Source organism: Pongo pygmaeus, chromosome 11, assembly GCF_028885625.2.
Source record: "Pongo pygmaeus isolate AG05252 chromosome 11, NHGRI_mPonPyg2-v2.0_pri, whole genome shotgun sequence".
In the NCBI taxonomy this organism is placed as follows: Eukaryota; Metazoa; Chordata; class Mammalia; order Primates; family Hominidae; genus Pongo; species Pongo pygmaeus.
In genome coordinates, this window is record NC_072384.2 from 32,791,778 (window position 1) to 32,810,352 (window position 18,575).

At 41.9% G+C, this 18,575-nt stretch overlaps 1 protein-coding gene across 5 annotated transcripts in view; it reads right to left on the minus strand.

Moving 5' to 3' along the window:
* The window catches only part of NCKAP5 (NCK associated protein 5), a 996,626-nt gene that overhangs the window by 829,712 nt on the left and 148,339 nt on the right, over positions 1–18,575 (minus strand). For all 5 annotated transcript variants that reach the window (XM_063647383.1, XM_063647384.1, XM_063647388.1 and 2 more), the window contains one exon: positions 11,864–11,993. In XM_063647383.1, the coding sequence (XP_063503453.1) occupies positions 11,864–11,932 (69 nt within the window). In that variant the 5' untranslated portion in view covers positions 11,933–11,993. The remainder of the gene's footprint in view (positions 1–11,863; positions 11,994–18,575) is intronic.

Sequence of the window (18,575 nt, forward strand, 5' to 3'; positions counted from 1 at the left end):
AGAAGGCAGGTGACATGGTCAAATTCACACAGGCAGTAGGAGGCAGGTTGGGATTCAAATCCAGTTCAGGCTCATTCTTCAGCCAATTCATGCTCTCTCCACTGCATTACAGGGTATCTATTTCCACTGTGCCCTTTAAAATTAGTGCTTTGCACACAGCAAGTTCTTAATACAGCTTTCTTCCTGAGGCTGCCACTGCTACTTCTATATTTGATAGAAATTTTGGAGTTTAGCAGATAGGAGCTGCACCACTCTCATCATAACAATATATTTCCTATGCATAGGGTGCCACAGCCTCCAAAACAATTCCTTGTTCTTTATTTCACTTAATGACAACATCCCTCATCACAGTGTCCCACCATTGAAGACACAGATATTCAGAGAGTAAGAAACGTGCTAAAGGCCACACATCTACCAAACACTTCAACTCCAGCTCTAGTCTAAGGACTTACGCACTTCTAATGCAGTGATCAATACACTAGACCACGCTCCCTGTACCTCAGCATCACACAACTTTTATCAGAACTGTTGAAGAGAAGACCATGTCACTGGTTACATGGAACTTGTGTTCTGAAGGTGCCACATCATATTGTCTGGTGAAACCAAATTGACAAGTCCAAGGGAATAGACTGGAAAACAACACACAAAAATCTATTTCAAATAAAATATTAAAAATGGGCTAGTGTTTTCTCAGCCCAGAAATGTGAGAAGAGAGGGTGGCAGAGTATATTCTTTTATAGAGTCCATGTGCTGGATACACTCGTTTGGCCTCTCCAAATCTACCCTTCACCCTTCCCTGCCCTGGTCTGGGCCCAGAGCACTCAATGGGCCCCATTCCCTCTGGCTTCCAATTGGGTTCAGCCAGTGGAGGCACCAACAGGGGACAAGACAGTGGGAGGAGAATGAAGTGGGAGCGTTCACGTCCCGATCCCCTTGCTGCAGGGCCAGCATGGTTGGCCATATCCCTCCACCTAAGGTGGCATTTCCTGCCAAATGGTTCACTCCCTATAGCCACATGGTTCTATAGCCACTTTCTGGGCCTAGTGGCAATGACTCCCCACTCTTTCTAGCTGCAGGGGGCTCCATTATTATCTTGTTGCACTTTCTATATCCTGCCACCCTTTTTAAAGAGGCCCTTTATTAAACTCTCCTCCAGTACCTGGCATGAGTGTGCAATGTGTCTCCTTCCAGGACCTTGATGCAGTAAACAATAAAACAATATTACTGATTTTGTCTTTGTAGACAAATGATGGGAAGTTACTCAAATCCTCTAAGAGGAAGAGAAAGGCTAACTACTTTAGACCAGGCTCTCTCTTTCAGTCACTTCCTTCTCACCACGCCTCACCAAACAGAAATTAGGTCAGATATTCTGCCTCAGGGACCAACCAAACTGGGCCCAGGAGATCTCCACATAGCTACCTACCACACCAAAAGTCTAGCCGGGAGTCCACTCCAGGAGGAAGGCAGGACACCACTGGCCTCATCCCAGTCTGTCTAGTTGATGCCTTCACAGACTTCGCTCTCAGTGTTCACCCACCCAAGCTGGATCACTGCCAGCCTCATGGCCACTCCATCTCCAAAAACGCCAGGCTTCTGCAAACAGCTCCTACTCACAAAAAGGCCAACAGCCCTTGAGCCTACTTATCTGCCGGCTCTGACAGATGGACCCCAGAATTCACCAAACCAAATGATTTTATTTCCCTCTACACATCTATGTGCATGAGAGCAGTCAACGAATTAATTGCATTAGGAAACCTACCAAGCTGAAGACAACTGCTTAAAACCAAAAACCAAAAAGGTGCGGAAAGACAGAAGGCAAGCAAACCTTAGGGGCATATTCGGAAATGGACAATTATGATCCATTAAGCCTAGTTAAGAAACTGAAATGTATGAGGAGGATACATCTGGAACTGCCTGGAATGTAAAGAAACCAGGAGGAACCACTTTTTGGGCTTAGAGTGAGCAGGCCAGACAAATAGGATTCCATGTTAGGAGAGAATTGCAAAATTAGTGTATAAAAGGACAGAATGGAGGCAGTGTATCTGGTGTCAACTGAAGCATTTGAATATGATGGCTCCTGGATTTCCTTTTGAAATATTAATTGAAAATGGGCTGGAGATGAGGGCTGCATGAAAACTGGCAGAAAGATCATAAATACTGGTTAAAGTGAGCCAGAGGAATGGAACATGGCAATGCAACACGAAGTAATGAGAAATCCTGCTACATTCATGGCCATGAAACCTGTAGATGTTTAATAAATATTAATTGATAATAATGAACTATACTGCCGAGTGGTAAATTAGCATAAGATACCTAGGCTGCTGAAATACAGCTAATATATATACAGTTTGTACAGCATACACTGATCAATGAATGAGAAGAAAAGATATGAAAATGATTTAGCTATGTGATGCATTTTGCCTTGCACCAGGAATTAGAGGTAAAAGAATGTTAATAGAGGAGTCAGGAGGGGTGGCCAGAGGGGGCAAGAGGAAAGTTAGGACAATAATTCAAGATTATAGTAGACCTTGCTTAGGGTCTTGGCAATTTCTCAAGTATAAGCCAGGCACCCTGGAGTCACACCCCATTCTTTTAGACACTGCGGCTTTCTCAATAAATTTCTGCTTCAGGGAACTCAAGGACACCATAGATAAAATTTGGACCAATTTATTGGAGGAAGATATGAAAGCCCTCCTCCTTGGGGAAGCCCTCCCTGATCAATATAGCCAGAAAAACAACTTCCTCTTTGTAACCCCATCAGTCTTGTTGTTTGTACCACTGTATACCTCCTGGTATTCTGAATTGTGTATATGTGACAAGATTTTTTTAAAGCTTTACAAAGCAGAAATCATAGTTCACATTTCTTAGCACTCATTTCACTGTGTTTCAGACCAAGTAGGTGCTCCATTCCTGTGCTGATCAATGAGAAACTCAAAAAAGAAGAGCAGGCACTTATCAGAGAGAACACCCAGATGCCCGTTAGGTTTGGGACCAGCTTCTAAGGGGATCGATGAAAGCTCTACCTCCTGTTATGGACAAAGCACTAGAGAGTCTGCCATGGGAACGATCCTAGGCTGCTAGAGGATGATGCGGAAAACTCAGTTGCCATGGAAACTTGTATGATCTGATGATTCCCATTGTTGAAAGATGGTGAGACAACAGGAGAATGACAAACAGATCTTGGAGCCCTAAGAACCCACGGAACATGCCAAGCAAACATCTCCACTCATTTGTACTTATTTCTGCTATAGAAGCGGTCTCATTTCATCATCTGTCAATAACATAGCATTTATAAAAGGCTTTCAAAATGTGTCCAGTTCCTGTTTTTATGTAGTGATCTCAGCGACAACAAGGATGCACAGAACTACCTCTGATGCTGGCAGACAACACTTATCACAGCAGCTGAATACAGGTGAATGAAACAGGTGTCATCCAAGCTCCTGCTCCATGACTCCAGCAAGGGAAGCCATCCATGGGCAGATGCTATGGTCAGCACTAATGGCAGGTGAAGCTACCTAACCATTCTTGCATCACAGATTCCTGTGAGAATTTGATTATACCTACAGACTCACTCCCCAGAAAAATGTACAAATGCAATATAACATAAAATACATCAGAGAATTCAAAGCCCTGGAAGTCTTTTCATAAATCTCCCCTATCAAGCACCTTGGGACCCAAGAGAATCCAGGACACTATATTAATAATCTCTGATGTAAAACAAACAAACAAAAAACTTTACACACACACACTAGAATCATCCTTGGGCAAACCTGAAGAGCAGCATGCTATTTCTTCTCTCCAACCTTCCCAAACAGCACCCCTGTCCTGCTGCATGTGGGCCCCCTTTATCCCATATTCAGCACCCCCACGACTGTGTATTTGGTTCATAAGCAGCTGCTCACTGTTAAGTTCACTCACTCATTCATTCATTTTACTGAGCTTTTTCTATGTGTCAGACTTTAGGAATCCAATGTGAATATGACATGGCCCATGCCCTCAGGAAACCTACAGTTGAGATCAGTCAGGAGTGATTGTTCTTCTCAGGGAACATAATGGCCATGTCTGGAGACAGTTTTCATTGTCACAATGAGGGAGGGGTGCTCCTGGCATCCAATGGGTAGAAGCCAGGTATCCCAATAAATGTCCTGCAATACACAGGACAGCGCCCATGACAAAGAACGATCAGGTCCAAACTGTCAATAGTGTCGAGGCTGGGAAACTCTGTTCTAGAGCACACTGGCCTGTGGGAATGTGAAAAGGCCAGAAGTAGGTATTATGCCAGCTCAGAAAAGGGTGTGTTCATGAGAACTCCGGAATTTGTGGCTTCGATGACAGCCTGCCTTCTTTTCAGAGATGAAAGGAAGGAGAGAAGGAAGCAAAGAAGCCATTCAGAGTGAGTAACAACCACAATGAAGGTGGATCCTCCTTCAGGCAATGTCAGAGGAGGCAGCACCAATTGCAAGTGCTGGGCAAACAAATGGCATTTCTCCCAGAATCTCCTCAGGGGAAATGCTGCCGACTCTCTACTCACCTCCATCAGTCAGTGGCCCAGCAGAGGGAATGTGCAGCCATTTGGTAGGACCATCACTCAAGTCATAAAACCCTACTGCATGCTGGGGGACGGCTAGATGCCGGAGGTGCCCCATCACTCACCAGGCTCTCCCTACTCTTCTCTCATTCCAGTCAATAACTCCACCTTGTACATGAACATGCCATAATCAGTCCTCATATGAATAAAAACACAAAATTGTATATATATGGGTATGTGTATACACACACACACACACACACACACACACATACACACACACACTATTATAAATCGCAATCTCTTCTAAAGTTGGTTCCAAGGTCTGGTTCATCAGAAAATCACAAGATCAGAAAACAGATCTAGACCCACATTCTATATTCCTTATAAGTCTCCCCCTCCCACCTCCACTCCTTTGTCAATTGTTTTGCTGAAACCAAGTCTGGCTTCCCTCTGATCTAGGCTGTTCTAAACTGCAGGCTAGTCAGTGGGCACAGATACAGCAGACGTGCTAATGCACATGGTCTAGTCCTGTTGAGGGAGCTGATGCTCTTTCACATTGTGAAGCACCGTGAAGGAGCTCCCAGCACGGGCATAAAGGAGTTTTCTGCTTCAGAGCTGTTAGCTCTGCAGATGCATTGTAATCTGGGGGTAGCCCCAGACCTAAAGTGAAATCCCAACTCTACCTCTTACCAGTTCTATTGCCTTGAGGAAGTTGATGAACTTGTTAAGCTTCAGATTTCTCATTTGTAAAATAGGGGTAATTAGAGTTCCTACCTTAAAGGGTTGTTGTTAAATATTAAATGGTAGTTTCCATATAAAGTATTGAGCAGCATGCCTGGCCTATATTAAGCCTCCATAAATTTCAGCTACTATTACTAAGGGAAGGAAGCCATCCTGGTTGAGACTTAATGCATGATTCACTGAGTGAACATGCTGAGCTGTCTGCTAAAGTGGCTTTGATGTTTGATTCTGCCATCCTCATTGCTGACATGCTCTATGCCCTATGCTTGGACCTAGTCTACTTCCGTCCTCCATTCAGACTCTGTCTGCAGCACCAGTGTTGCTGCAGATCTCCAATGGCCCTCCAAGACTTTTCTTGTTAGGATCTGATCTCTTCCCACTCTTTTGGGGCTCCCTCAAGACTTGCAGCAAGTAACACCTGTGGGTGGTGCCCACCTGGCCCAGCCTCCCCTGCCTCCTCCTAGCTCATCTGCTCCCAGATCCATCCATGGGACCCGGAGATCTGCACTGTTGGAGAACAGGTAGGCAGGGCACCTCTCCTGCATTTCTGGACCTGCAGTGATGGGCTGAGCTCGGCTGGTGGACAGATTCACTGGGTAGATACTTGTCTAAGGGTCTGACACGTCTCTAACTCCACCTCCGCCCACTCTCAAGGGGGCACAGTCAATATTTCAGCATGACATTTTGGAAAGGTTGCTAAACCAGGCCAAAGCTAGTCTATTCTCCACCAGTTGCTTTTCTCCTAAAAATGGCCTTCACTAGATCCTCAGACATCACGCTATCTTCTGATACCTGGCTCAGGCCATAGTCTCTATTCTAAGTACATCTAAGAGACATGGAAATAATAGACAAGTTGGGGGAAATGAGGCAGTTGGAGGAAAAGAAAAACTCCCTCTCATTCTTTGGCCCTCCCTGACTTGATGCTCATTTGGGAAATCTCAAAACCATCTTGATATCAGAGAACAAAGATCAGGCTTCCCAGAGGACAACTTGGCAGGTTCCCAATGGCCAGGGGCACAGGGAAAACCATACTTTATATACGCTTCCATCAGCAGACATGGTCAAGGGGGACTGAGATTAGAGTAGCTGGAAACCTTCTGTAGGAAGCTGGTGTTTTGGGCTCTGTACAGCATCCCTATGGTAAGAGGAGGTCTAACAAGAGAACCGTGAGAGTCCAGAAAGATCCAGTCATATCTGAAGCAGTACAGAATGAAGACTTTTGTTTTCTTAGTATTCATAACCGACTAGCTGTAGGCTGCACTGAGCAACACCAGCAATACCTCTATTTTGCATTTAGAAAAAGTATCAGCAAGGTTGAACATACTCTATGTCAATATTTTCTAAATATTTAGAAAATGCCTTCTAAACATATTTCTGTCCCCCTATTCTTCCTACTGGGGTATATGTACCTTTGATAACAGCCTAAACCTGTTCCTCTGCCTGCCTGCATATCACATATACTGAGGGTAAACACAAATCACTACTCAGAAAATCAGCACCCAGGAAACGTAAACCAGGACTTTCAAAATTCCCATTTCTCTTATGCATGTGGATAGCCATTAGAATCCAGCCTACTGCCTGTCTTTGTAATTAAAGTTTTTTGGTAAATAAAATAGCTACATTTGATCACGTGTCTTCAGAGGCAGCTCTCTTCCTACAACAAAGGTGAGCAGTTGTAACTACTCATGTGGCCTGCGGAGCCTGAAATATTTACTATCTGCAACTTTATAGAGAGTTTGCTGATTCCTGCTTCAGAATTATGTCTAGTCACTAAATAGAGGGGAAATAACTGAAGATAAAACAGCAGAGATTTAAATTCAATATGAGGAAGAAGTTTCCCTGGGAGAAAAAATTCAGTAATGACATGAATTGGCACCAAAGGATGCAGGACCAATATCCTTGGTTTGCCTCTTTTTTCTCTACTCTCTGTCTGCAGTTACCAAATTCCCTCTGTTGCTTCAAACTACAGCTCCCCCATGGCCCCTCCATGTAGTTGCACAACTGCACCTGCAGCTTCCCCATGGCCCCTCCTCACATCTTCCCAGAGTGACCTCAGCTCCTACTACTGTCAGTGCCACACTGTTCATCTCCATGTGATGATATTTTTCCTGCTTATTAGGACAGCATCCTCAGATAAACTAGAAGCATTTGAGGAAGTCTATCCCCCTGCATCAGCCAGGGAGACCCTGCAGGAAAGAGATGGCACACTCAAAGCATCTAACTGAGGAGAGTTTGGTAAAGGGACTGTTTACTGAATTGTGGACAGAGCTAAGTCAAACCAACAAAAGATGGGGTAACAACATCCAAGAACCATTACTATGAAGAATCCTTAAGCTATGGGGAAAGAAAAGGTGCCAGAACATAGATAGAGCAGTGGTTCTAACTATATCTGGAGTTCTGGGGAGAGGGTTGTCCAACAAAAGCTGCAACTTTAGGCAAAGATGCCCAGTTCCTGTGGTCCATGACCAGGCAGGGTGAGAGTGGGAGAACAAATACCTCGACCTCTGATCTCCTGCTAGGAGACCAGTAGGACCTCTTTTTCCCATTGGCTAAACCCAACCAGATGCCAAAAGGCAAGTCCATGTGGTGCATCCTCCAGGGATGATTGGCCAGGTAGAGAAGGAAAAAGAGTGGATCTGGAGGGAAAATGGAAACCATCCAGCACATCCCCATAGCTAGTTTTCAATAGTGCTTGTTGACTGACTGTGTTATGAATGTTGTGGAAGGCTTGATTACTATAATGATTTGGATACAAATAGTCAAGAGCCTGAAGGATTAATTCAGGGATGCGTGCATGTCCTATTTTTCCTCTACAAGCTTATAAAACTATACTGCTGTCGGAGCTGAGGATTTAGTGTGGCAAACGTTTTTTCTTCCTTTTGTGGGGGAGAAGAAAAGAGGGTACCAAGAAGAAATTCATACTGCTACTCTCATCTGTGCTTAAAAGCTAAATGTATTTCCCCAAAATTAAAAAGAGAATGTTTGTTACTTAAATGTGAGCTGATAAGAAAGATAACTCATGCTCCAGCATGCTCATCAGCTAAATGCTATCACAGCTACAAGTGTCAAACAGCTACATGGGCAGCCCGGGAATGAGTCTTGCAAATAAAAGAGCACAGTGTGAAATGATGACTTTTTCTGATCAAAAAGCATCCTTGGAAGGGCTGAACAGTTTTGGGTCAACAAGAGGCCTCAATTTCTGCGGTGATTTTTATTGTTATCAGAGAGAACACTGTACTTGCCGTGAACGTATATACGGCTCCTCCGCACACTCCTACTGGTGGAGGCAAACTTGTAGTCACTTGTCTTTCTCTCTGGGCCTTTACCCACCACAATGAAACATATTTTTCATTTCACTTTCACTTAAGTATCACTTTCTCCTTTAAAAGGGTGAGTAATAAAGTAAAAAAATCACCATCAATGAATATTTCAGTGTGTAACCAGGGCACACATACATGGACATGTATATGTGTGCACACACATACACTCAAACCCTCCCCCATGCCACGTGACTAAGGACCACAAACTCGTTTTCCCCAGTTGGAGCTTTTTTCAGTTTTTGGACTGTTAGTTTCTTTATTCTGTGGTTCCTCCAGTCTAAAAATGTAAAAGCCGTTGCAAGGGAGCTATAATTTCTACTCAACACTTCAATGATTTGATTATATAAAACAAAAAGTGTAACGAAGTTAATAGCACCTTATTCTTGCAATACATTATGAGAATATTTTCCTGCAAAATCTGAAAGTGGAAATTACCTCTGGGCCCCCTAACTCTCAAAAATATGTGTCGTGACGATTATTGCAATGGAATTTCAAGACTTAAGAATGTAATATGTTTCTCTTTCCTCTATTCAGTTTCCCACAAGGACATCTTCTTTTCCTGGGATAGTATATAATGAAAGATAAAGAACTTAAGTGACAGGTTGTTCTACTTTTGGTGTAATCCTAGCATGTGAGCTCAGGAAGAGCAGATAACCTCTCTGCGCCTTAAGTAGTCTGCAAAGTGAGGAGATGAGATAACCGATTTTCACTTTAGCATTCTAGATTCAAAAAATAAAATAAAAAGCATGCATTGGCAATGAAAACTGTACTGTAATGCCAGGTTTGTTGTTCTTCTTGTTTTCTTTTATTTCGCAGTGGCCCTTATCTAGAATCTTCCCTACCTGCTTCTTGCCTAGTAATTTGTGTGGCTTCAGCATAAAGCTGAAGAAGAGGGCAACATCTTGAGTTCAGATGTTCACAGTTCAGATGCCTTCACAGGCCAGGCATCTTTGATCTCATCCCTGGTCTAGCTTTCTTTCTGATACTTTGAATTCATTCAAGGTGCTTTCAATTGTTCCCATTCCCAAAGAATCAACTCAAAAAGAATACTCTAGCTGCTATTCTCCCAGAAGTAGCACCTTATTTGAAGAAGAGAACATAATACTACAACCGGGGGCAAAATTGTAGTAACTTGGCCTAAGTGCTACAATGTTGAATAGCATTTAAGCACCCCCCTACACACTGTGATAGGAAAGGACATCCTTTTTCAGAATTTTCCCAATCTGGGCATGCAGATGTAACACAGTCTGCCTCTAGGAAACAAGGAAAGGATTTCACTAGTGTAAAAGCTCTCCTAAGCATGATACGGGGAGACTTAACAGGATTAAGTTTCTCAGGTGGTGCCAAACAAGTTCTCATTTTCACAGCGTTCTTCTATGCCAGCAAGTCAAGAAACATATTTGCAGCCCTCAACAAGTTTCAGGGTACAGCCATATGCCAGAAAGAATGCAAGCTCAATTTAGGGTTTTCAGCTAGACTGGTAATGTGACAGGATTTTACTTATGCCCATTTTCAAGCTATCTTTAGGTAAAATTTAAATATGAGCATTGACACTGTTTCCCTTTTTCTGATCTGCAAGTCCCTAAGATCCCCATTCGGGGTTACTCACGTCCCCTTGCCCTGTCTTGTCCTGCCCTATCCTTGCCTTCCCAGCTCTCTGGGCTCTGCATTCTTCTGTTTTACCAATTCCCTCAACAAAATTCTGCTCATCTGGTTGATATTTGGCAGTGATCCAAGGCCATTTATTAATGAATGCTACTATGAATTATTGAAAGACAATAGCTTATTATGTTTAACTTTATAGGGTATTTGCATAAAACTTGAGATCTGAGGCAGAAATCTATGGCTTTGGGGACCAACCAATACCGATGATATTTCTGGGTTAAGAGAATCTTTCTTGAGCTGCTCACATCATACCATAAGGCTGTCTCTGTCCTTAGCCTAGGCCTAAGACAGACCCTATTGGCATGCTGATATGTAAAAAGTGTTTTTCTTCTGCAAAGGAGAGGCTGAGAAATTATCTTTTTATCCCACCTTTCCCCAGAAGTTGAAAAGGGAATACACACACATACACACACAGAGATACACACACAGACACGCAGACACACTCACAGACCAATGTCACCACTTTCAACCTGGAGTTAGCAAGACGTAGGAGGTGAGATGGGGTCAAATCTATGGAGACGAGAACTTGAAATACACCAAAGTTGGCCTCTAAAGGTATGCTGGTCAATGCACACACCAAATAGACACAGACGTTGATTCTGACTACGGAGAGAAGAACTTAACATAAATGCTTAACACAATCTTCTTCCTAAGTCCCAGAAACTCACATATATGAACAATTTGTGAGGCAGAGCCTCAGCCGCTAAGAGGTAAATAACTAATCTGTCCATGACAGAGCAAGACCTACAGCTGCAAAGTTGGAAAGGTATAACAGATAAATCAAACCAACAAATAGTTCATTGAACCCCCACTCTGCTAGACTCCAGGCCAGGTGCTGAGCATGTACAAGTGAATAAAGCACATCCCTATAAAATGTGCACAAGAAGGAACCAAGCTAAATCTCTATTTCAGAAAGTTTGCTTTCTATTTCAAGTTTGCTTGATTTGATTCCTTGCTCTGTTCACACGCATTGCGTAACAGAAAAGGTGACCCACACATGTTGGCCCAGAGATTGCGGAAGAGTAGCCAACCATCAGACTTAGTCTAAAGTGAATTAGTCTGTTTCACTGGACTAAGCAGATTCTCACACCTGATAGCAAAGCCAACCAGGTTGTTAAGAATGATGTTCATCAGCATTAAAACTCTTAGAAAGTTAGTTTACAGACAACTGAACTAATGCACATACCTAAGAAGGTCTCCAAGACTTTCTTGGCTCTTCAATATTTGAACCTGTATTGAATTCTTGTTCAACTTACCCCCAAGGTTAAGATAAATGGGGGATTGAACAACTATATATAGGCTTAGCGTTGGCATCAGCTATACAGTAGTGTTTTTGTATAGGCTGAAGTCTACATCAGCTGGAATTAATATAATTACATATAATGTTGACAGATTATTACATTTGCCTATTAAGACACTATACAAACATTCCAATAATTTGCTGGCTTTTGAGTTTGTAAAAAATAAATGAAACAAAATCTCAAGGGATGTTGTTAATGGTGTAACTGGAAGAGAGGTTTCAAAAGCACAGGGTTCAGGAAATAACAAAGAATAATGCATTCAAAGCCAAAACATATAGAATGGTAAATGAATATTTAGTACTTACCACAAGACTGCTGTCTAGAGACAGCCTTTTTCCAAAGTCCCTTTTCTCGAGCTGTCTCTTTCCCTCCATGGATGAAGTTATTTATTTTCTTTTGTGACTTATAAGAATCCCCCGTCTGTTTCCAGGGTCACTGAAAAGAGTGAACATGTGTTTTACTATCCAAGTACACAGTGTTTAGACCTTTGTTTTTAACTCTCTAACCAGAAACAAGCATTGAAGTCAAAAAATACCCAGTCCCAAATAATAAGTATAGAACTGGGCTCTCTCAACTCAAAAGACCACTCTGTGTTACAAATGTCAGAGTTGTCTTTATGGCGGCCCCTGTGTTTTTATAGGTTTTGCTAATGGAGTTGGGGAATGGGTTTGCAGGTTGAATCAGCAGACTGTAGAAAAAAGCAAACAGTCCATTTCATGCCACACTTGCTCCACACCCGTCCTCTCTCTATCAGCCAGAATCATTCTGTTACTGTGCACATAGATGCTGTCTGCAAATTCCACGAGATCAAACCGACAAAACCACACTCTATAGCCAAGAGTTATTGAGCTCAAAGCCCAATGAAGGGAAACTGAAACATGAACATTGTTGTCAATATTTAATTTAAAAAATATGTAATTTAAAAATATTTGAGGAACATTGTAAGATACATTCCATTGGGGATAGATTGATTCAAAATGAATGGTGGGTGATGTCATTACTGTCAATGAGTATTTATAGAACCCACTGTATTTTTACCATATTAGATATAGTTCATCCCTGAACTCCACTGAGATTGCTTTTTCTAGGATGATTAAGTATTCTGGTTAATAAGGATTCATCATATATGTTAAGCGCTAGCTTCCAATATTCAAAGATGTAAAAGGCTTGAAATAAAAGAAATGGGTTACAGTCGAGGACTTTTTTTTTTTTTTGAGATGGAGTCTCGCTCTGACACCCAGGCTGGAGTGCAGTGGCATGATCTCAGCTCACTGCAAGCTCCGCCTCCCAGGTTCACGCCATTCTCCTGCCTCAGCCTCCCGAGTAGCTGGGACTACAGGCGCCTGCCACCACGCTAGGCTAATTTTTTGTATTTTTAGTTGAGACAGGGTTTCACCGTGTTAGCCAGGATGGTCTCCATCTCCTGGCCTCGTGATCTGCCTACTTCGGCCTCCCAAAGTACTGGGATTACAGGCGTGAGCCACCGCGCCTGGCCGAGTCCAGGATTTCTTATCCAATAGCCAAGTGACCTTGGACAAGTCATTTAACCTCTCGGAAACTCATTTTTCTCAGCTACAAAACATGATGATAGTAATCAAATGATGTATGAGAATATGATTTGGATGCCATAAATTACAACTCATATGTAAGTTATAATTACCCACAGATTACATTTAAAAACAGTTAACCTGGAATATGAGTCCATATAATTCAATATATCCTTGATGATTCAGAAGGTACTTTGAGATATAGAAATTGCTCATAATCCTTGTAAATGAACATAGCCATTGTACTGCTGATGCAGGAGAGATGAAATACTATGCTATACCAATTAATTTTTTAATATAATTGAAAAGAAATATGTTCCACAACTCTCAATTGCTCCAAGTCTGACATGGATCAAACAGGCAGGATTTCATGGCCCACAAGATGTGGGCTGTCTCTCTTGGTTTTCTTCATCAAGAAGGTTGAGATGGTGGTGTCTGAGATGGGGAATGCCCAAACTATAGTCAATCATGGGAAACTGATGGGTTCATGTGCCAGCTTAGGCTCCCTCCTCCATCTTAGTCATTTTATCTCTTACTTTCGAGAACACTAATTTTTAATACATTACTGGTCCACTCAGAAACTTTTAAGAGTTCAATCAGAATTTAGGATAAAATCCAAATTTTTCAATATCATTTTCTAAAATTCTAGGCAGTATTTTTCAGAAAAGAAGTTAGTTCTGTATACTGCTATAGGCATGACCACTAGTCAACTGAAATTTGTTTGGGAGGCTGCCTTTTCTACTTTCAGCTGTTCCTGCCCACTTTGTAGCATTCTCCCTCTCCCCCAGTCTCAGTGACTGTATACACTGGTAGTTCAGAACACCCTCTGCAATGATGAACCAGCTAGAGACTACTCCGACCCTCATATTTCCCTCTCCACCAAAAAGACACCCTCCTAAGTTTTGATCCCAAAGAGCATGGGAGTTTGATAGCTCACAATAGATTGTGCTTTGGCCTTGAGCACATATGCATTGAGTGCCTATTGTACAGAAGACAGTACGAATACTGTATGGAAAACAATCCTTACATGTTAGTGACACAGTCATGTACAAGAAAAACAAAGTACCCACCTTTGTGGAACTCATATTTTAGTGAGGCATATAAAAAACAAGCAAACAAACAGCTCCAAACTGTGCTAGGTACAGTATGAAGGAAATAACCTCCAGCGGGTGGTGCAAAAGTGCCAAGCGGCCGGGCGCGGTGGCTCACACCTGTAATCCCAGCACTTTGGGAGACTGAGGCAGGTGGATCACGAAGTCAAGAGATCGAGACCATCCTGGCCAACATGGTGAAACCCCATCTCTACTAAGAATAAAAAAAAAATTAGCTGGGCATGGTGGTGAGCGCCTGTAGTCCCAGCTACTCTGGAGGCTGAGGCAGGAGAATTGCTTGAACCTAGGAGGCAGAGGTTGCGGTGAGCCAAGATCGCACCACTGCACTCCAGCCTGGCTGGCTACAGAGCGAGACTCCATCTCAAAAAATAAAAATAAAAATAAAAAGAGAGAGAGAGGACCCATTTCTTAGGAAGAAAATAGCCAGGAAGAGAATGTGTGAAAAAAGTCCTGAGTTATAGGCAAAAACTACAGAGGCTTGTAGGCTAATGTATCTCTCTCAGTTCTTATTCTAAACACAAAGGTTAATCTTAGGTTTTAAATTCCCTACTAGCAGGTAACATTCAACAAATTATTTAACCTATTTAAGCTTCCACTGCTTACTCTATACAACGGCATTAATAATAGGACCTTCTTCATAGTAGGGTTTTCTGATGATTAATGAGACAAGCCATTGAAATAGTTAGGCTGGGGACAGATACATGTAGGTAAGACTTAAATATTAGATATATTGATCATCCCTTCTGGAAAATATGATTAAACTCATTAAAAGCAACTCTAGCTACTGAATTTTATGCTCCTTCATAGGCAGATGAGGCTGTCATTTTGGGAAATGGGGATCTTTTTGATAGTTCTCAAACAGTCCAATATGCCTATGTGGAAAGCTGATTCAACAACTTTCCAAATGGATTTGGTCCCTTTCTTTTCATATTTTATGGTACCAATAATATAGGCAGATATAATATTCAAATGATTTAGCAACAATACGGCATAAGCGTTTGCCAATCATAAAGCTACAGTCCAATCAGGGCTGACAATGGCAACAAGCGGTACAATTAGAGCAGTGTATCCTAGCCAATTCCCAGCCTAACTACATGTACTGGCCCCACTCCAAGAAGGTGAAAATTTGTGAGTTAGGCCATAAAATAATCATGGAAAGGATCAGAGTACATTTATCCAAGTGGATCAAAGGAAGACTATCTAAAAGAAACAAAATGGCAACCAGGATGCAGCAATATGAAAAGGGACCTGATTAACAAAGAAAATATCAGAAAGGCTGAAACATTCAATTGACTGAACTATTGGGAAAAGATGACATACATCCAGCAGAGACTGCAGATCCAGGGGGGAAATGAGTATATCATATCCTAAAGATGCCTGGGATTACCTGGGCCATTTGTACCATCCATCTAACTCAACTAATTCAGAGACTAGTGTCATCAAGCAACCTCCCAATTTTATTTGATTCCTATGTAGTATCACTTATAGAAGAAGAATGTGCTGACCAGCAAATACAAGTAGAAAATCTTTTGAAAAATTACATTTCTACTGCAAACTAAAAATGACAGTTTGACATCTTACTCTTTATATTTATTATTTACATATTTGGTTAGTATATTAGTCAGCTTGGGCTGTCATAACAGAATAACACAGACTGAGCGGATTACACAACAGACGTTTATTTTCTCATAGCTCTGGAGGCTACAAGTCCAAGATCAAGGTGCTAGCAGAGTTGGTTTCTGGTGAGGCCTCTCTCCTTGTCTTGCAGATGGACATCTTCTCACTGTGTCCTCACATGGCCTTTGCTTTGTGTGTGCACATCCCCATGTCTCTTCCTCTAAGGACACCAGTTCTAGCACGTTAGAGCCCCACACTTATGACCTAATTTAACCTTAATTATCTCCTTAAATGCCCTATCTCCAAATACAGTCACATTGGGAGTTAGGGGTTCAACATATGAAATTTGCAGGAGACATGGTTCAGTTCATAACAGTTATTTTCAGTTAGGTTTCAAATCACATCTGAGTGTTCTATTAATCAAATTCCTAAGTCTAAAAAACTAAGGGAAACCTCCAAGTGGTGGTGGTTATGGTGGCTACCTCCAGACTCCACGCCTTTCTGCTTGTTATGTGACTGTTGGATCTTACTGCTCCCTTCCCACCTCACCTTGCCCTGCTGTACTCCTCTCTGTATTGTGCATGTACAGATGCAAACATGATCAAGACATCTTGGTCAGTGTGTTAATGTTGAATTCTGCCAATGGGAGGCAGTGAGAGGAGATTAGAAGGCAATGGGAAAGAAGAAGCCATTCTGCTTCCAGTTCTAGCAGAACAGCATCAACAGCAGGTGACTGCAGGCTCCAGCAACTTCTGTGATTCCTCCAATAGGTCAGCTAAGAAAGGGCATCAGCAATGCCCCAGTCTGTGAGTACCGCCACCTTATCCCTCTGGCTCCTCCAGCCCTTTCAACACCATCATAAAAATTCCTTGCATTAAATCCCTCTTTGCTTGAAACATCTACAGTAATTTCCTTTTTCTAGGCTTGACAATGTTTCATGCGCACCCCATGGAGATGCCTTTGGACAGGCAGCAAGCCTTCCTTGGGAAATACCTGGATTTGTTCTTGTGAGTCTTCTGAAATAATAGTCTGGAATTATTTTCTAAGAAACACTAAGCCTCTAGATGACAGAGACAGCATTTTATGTTCTGTGTTCCCCTAAGTAGTATAACACCTAATGCATAGCACATGAAGAACATTTGTTGTTTGCATAAATAAATGAACATTGACAGCTGTCTTTGTGAACATATAAAGAGCAGGGCAAAAATACAATTTTGTTTAGCAAAGTAATACTAGATACATTTACAAGAGTGAGGTGGTTTTTTTAGCCAAGCATATTCGACACACCCAAGCCTCAAAGAAAACATTTTGTCATGATTTTAAAATATCATCAACCTAAAATCTATTTACCTGCACCTACAAAGAGCCATAACCCAGTAGTGTTAATGTCTTTTCTATGTCTTCCAACATCTCTGGTTATAACAGAATACATATATTCCTCAGAGCAATGGGTTGGAGCCCTCTCCTTCCCTCTATGGGGAAGAAAACGGTCATGGAGTTTAAGGAAGACAGGAAATTAAGCACCCTTTTGTTGAGTGATAGTTATTGATACTAATCTTCCCTTCCCCCCTCACATACATCCATCTCTACCTGGTGAAACTACTTCTACTCAGTATCTGTAGAAATCTAAGTTGGCCTTAATAACTCTTTTTTTAAAATTTTTTCTCACAGTTAGTAATGGCCTTTTCATGCTAGACAGATTTTTAATCTTTCTAAAGATGTCAGTAAATTCTATTTTCTGATATACTTTGTTAACAGGCTGTATAATTTTCAAGAGAGTAACAAAACCGCACCATTGAATAAAATCTCAAAGGCATATTCCCTCATATACACACAGTCACACAGTCACACACACACACACACACACACACACTCACTCACTCAGATACATACACCTGATCTGGACACAACTTTCTCCATCTCAATTTCTGCCTTTCTGATTCTGCCACTTCCCATCCCTGCTTTGATATATTAATGGTATTTCCAGAAGAAATGCAGAAAAATAGTAATGCCAAAAGGGCTCTCTTGCTTAGGCATTAGAAGATTTGGTTCCTAGCTGTCTTTGCCATGTAAATTTGAGTAGATTCCTAGCTTCTTCGAGTTTACATTTTTTATGCCTTTCTCACCAGGTCATTGTGAGGTTTCAATGAGATAATGCAAGAGCAAGCTTTTCCACATCTAAATTCAAGATGTTTTCTGGTCAGCTTCATTAAGCAACAAACAATGCAAAATATAATTGTTTGCAGCCTCATAAACATCCGGAGAACAGAGACTGTGTCAAATTCATTGTTATATTCCCTGCAACATCCAACACACCAGCTCCCACACGGCAGGCATGCAAAGAATAACTGCAGAGTAGAGCACATCAAGGACAAAAAATAAACACAGTAAGTTTCCTGTCATTGACAAGGCAGCTTCATGGCTTTTCACCCTGGTTGCACGTTAGAATAACATGGGGAACTGTTAAAAAAATATCAATGCCTAGGTCCCACCAGATCACTTGAATCTCTGGGGTGTAGGCTGCAGGGATCAGAGTAACAACAGCCAGGGTTGGCAACCATCAGTTAAGAGCAGTGGCTGTCAAGTTTGCTGCATGTTAGGTGGAGTCACCTGGGGAGTCATTAAGGCCCATCCCTAGATGGAATAAATCAAGATCTCTGGGGGTGGGAACCAAACATTATTATTTTAAGATTCTTCAATATTTCCAAGGTGCAGTCAATGGAGCACCAGTTTAGGAAGGT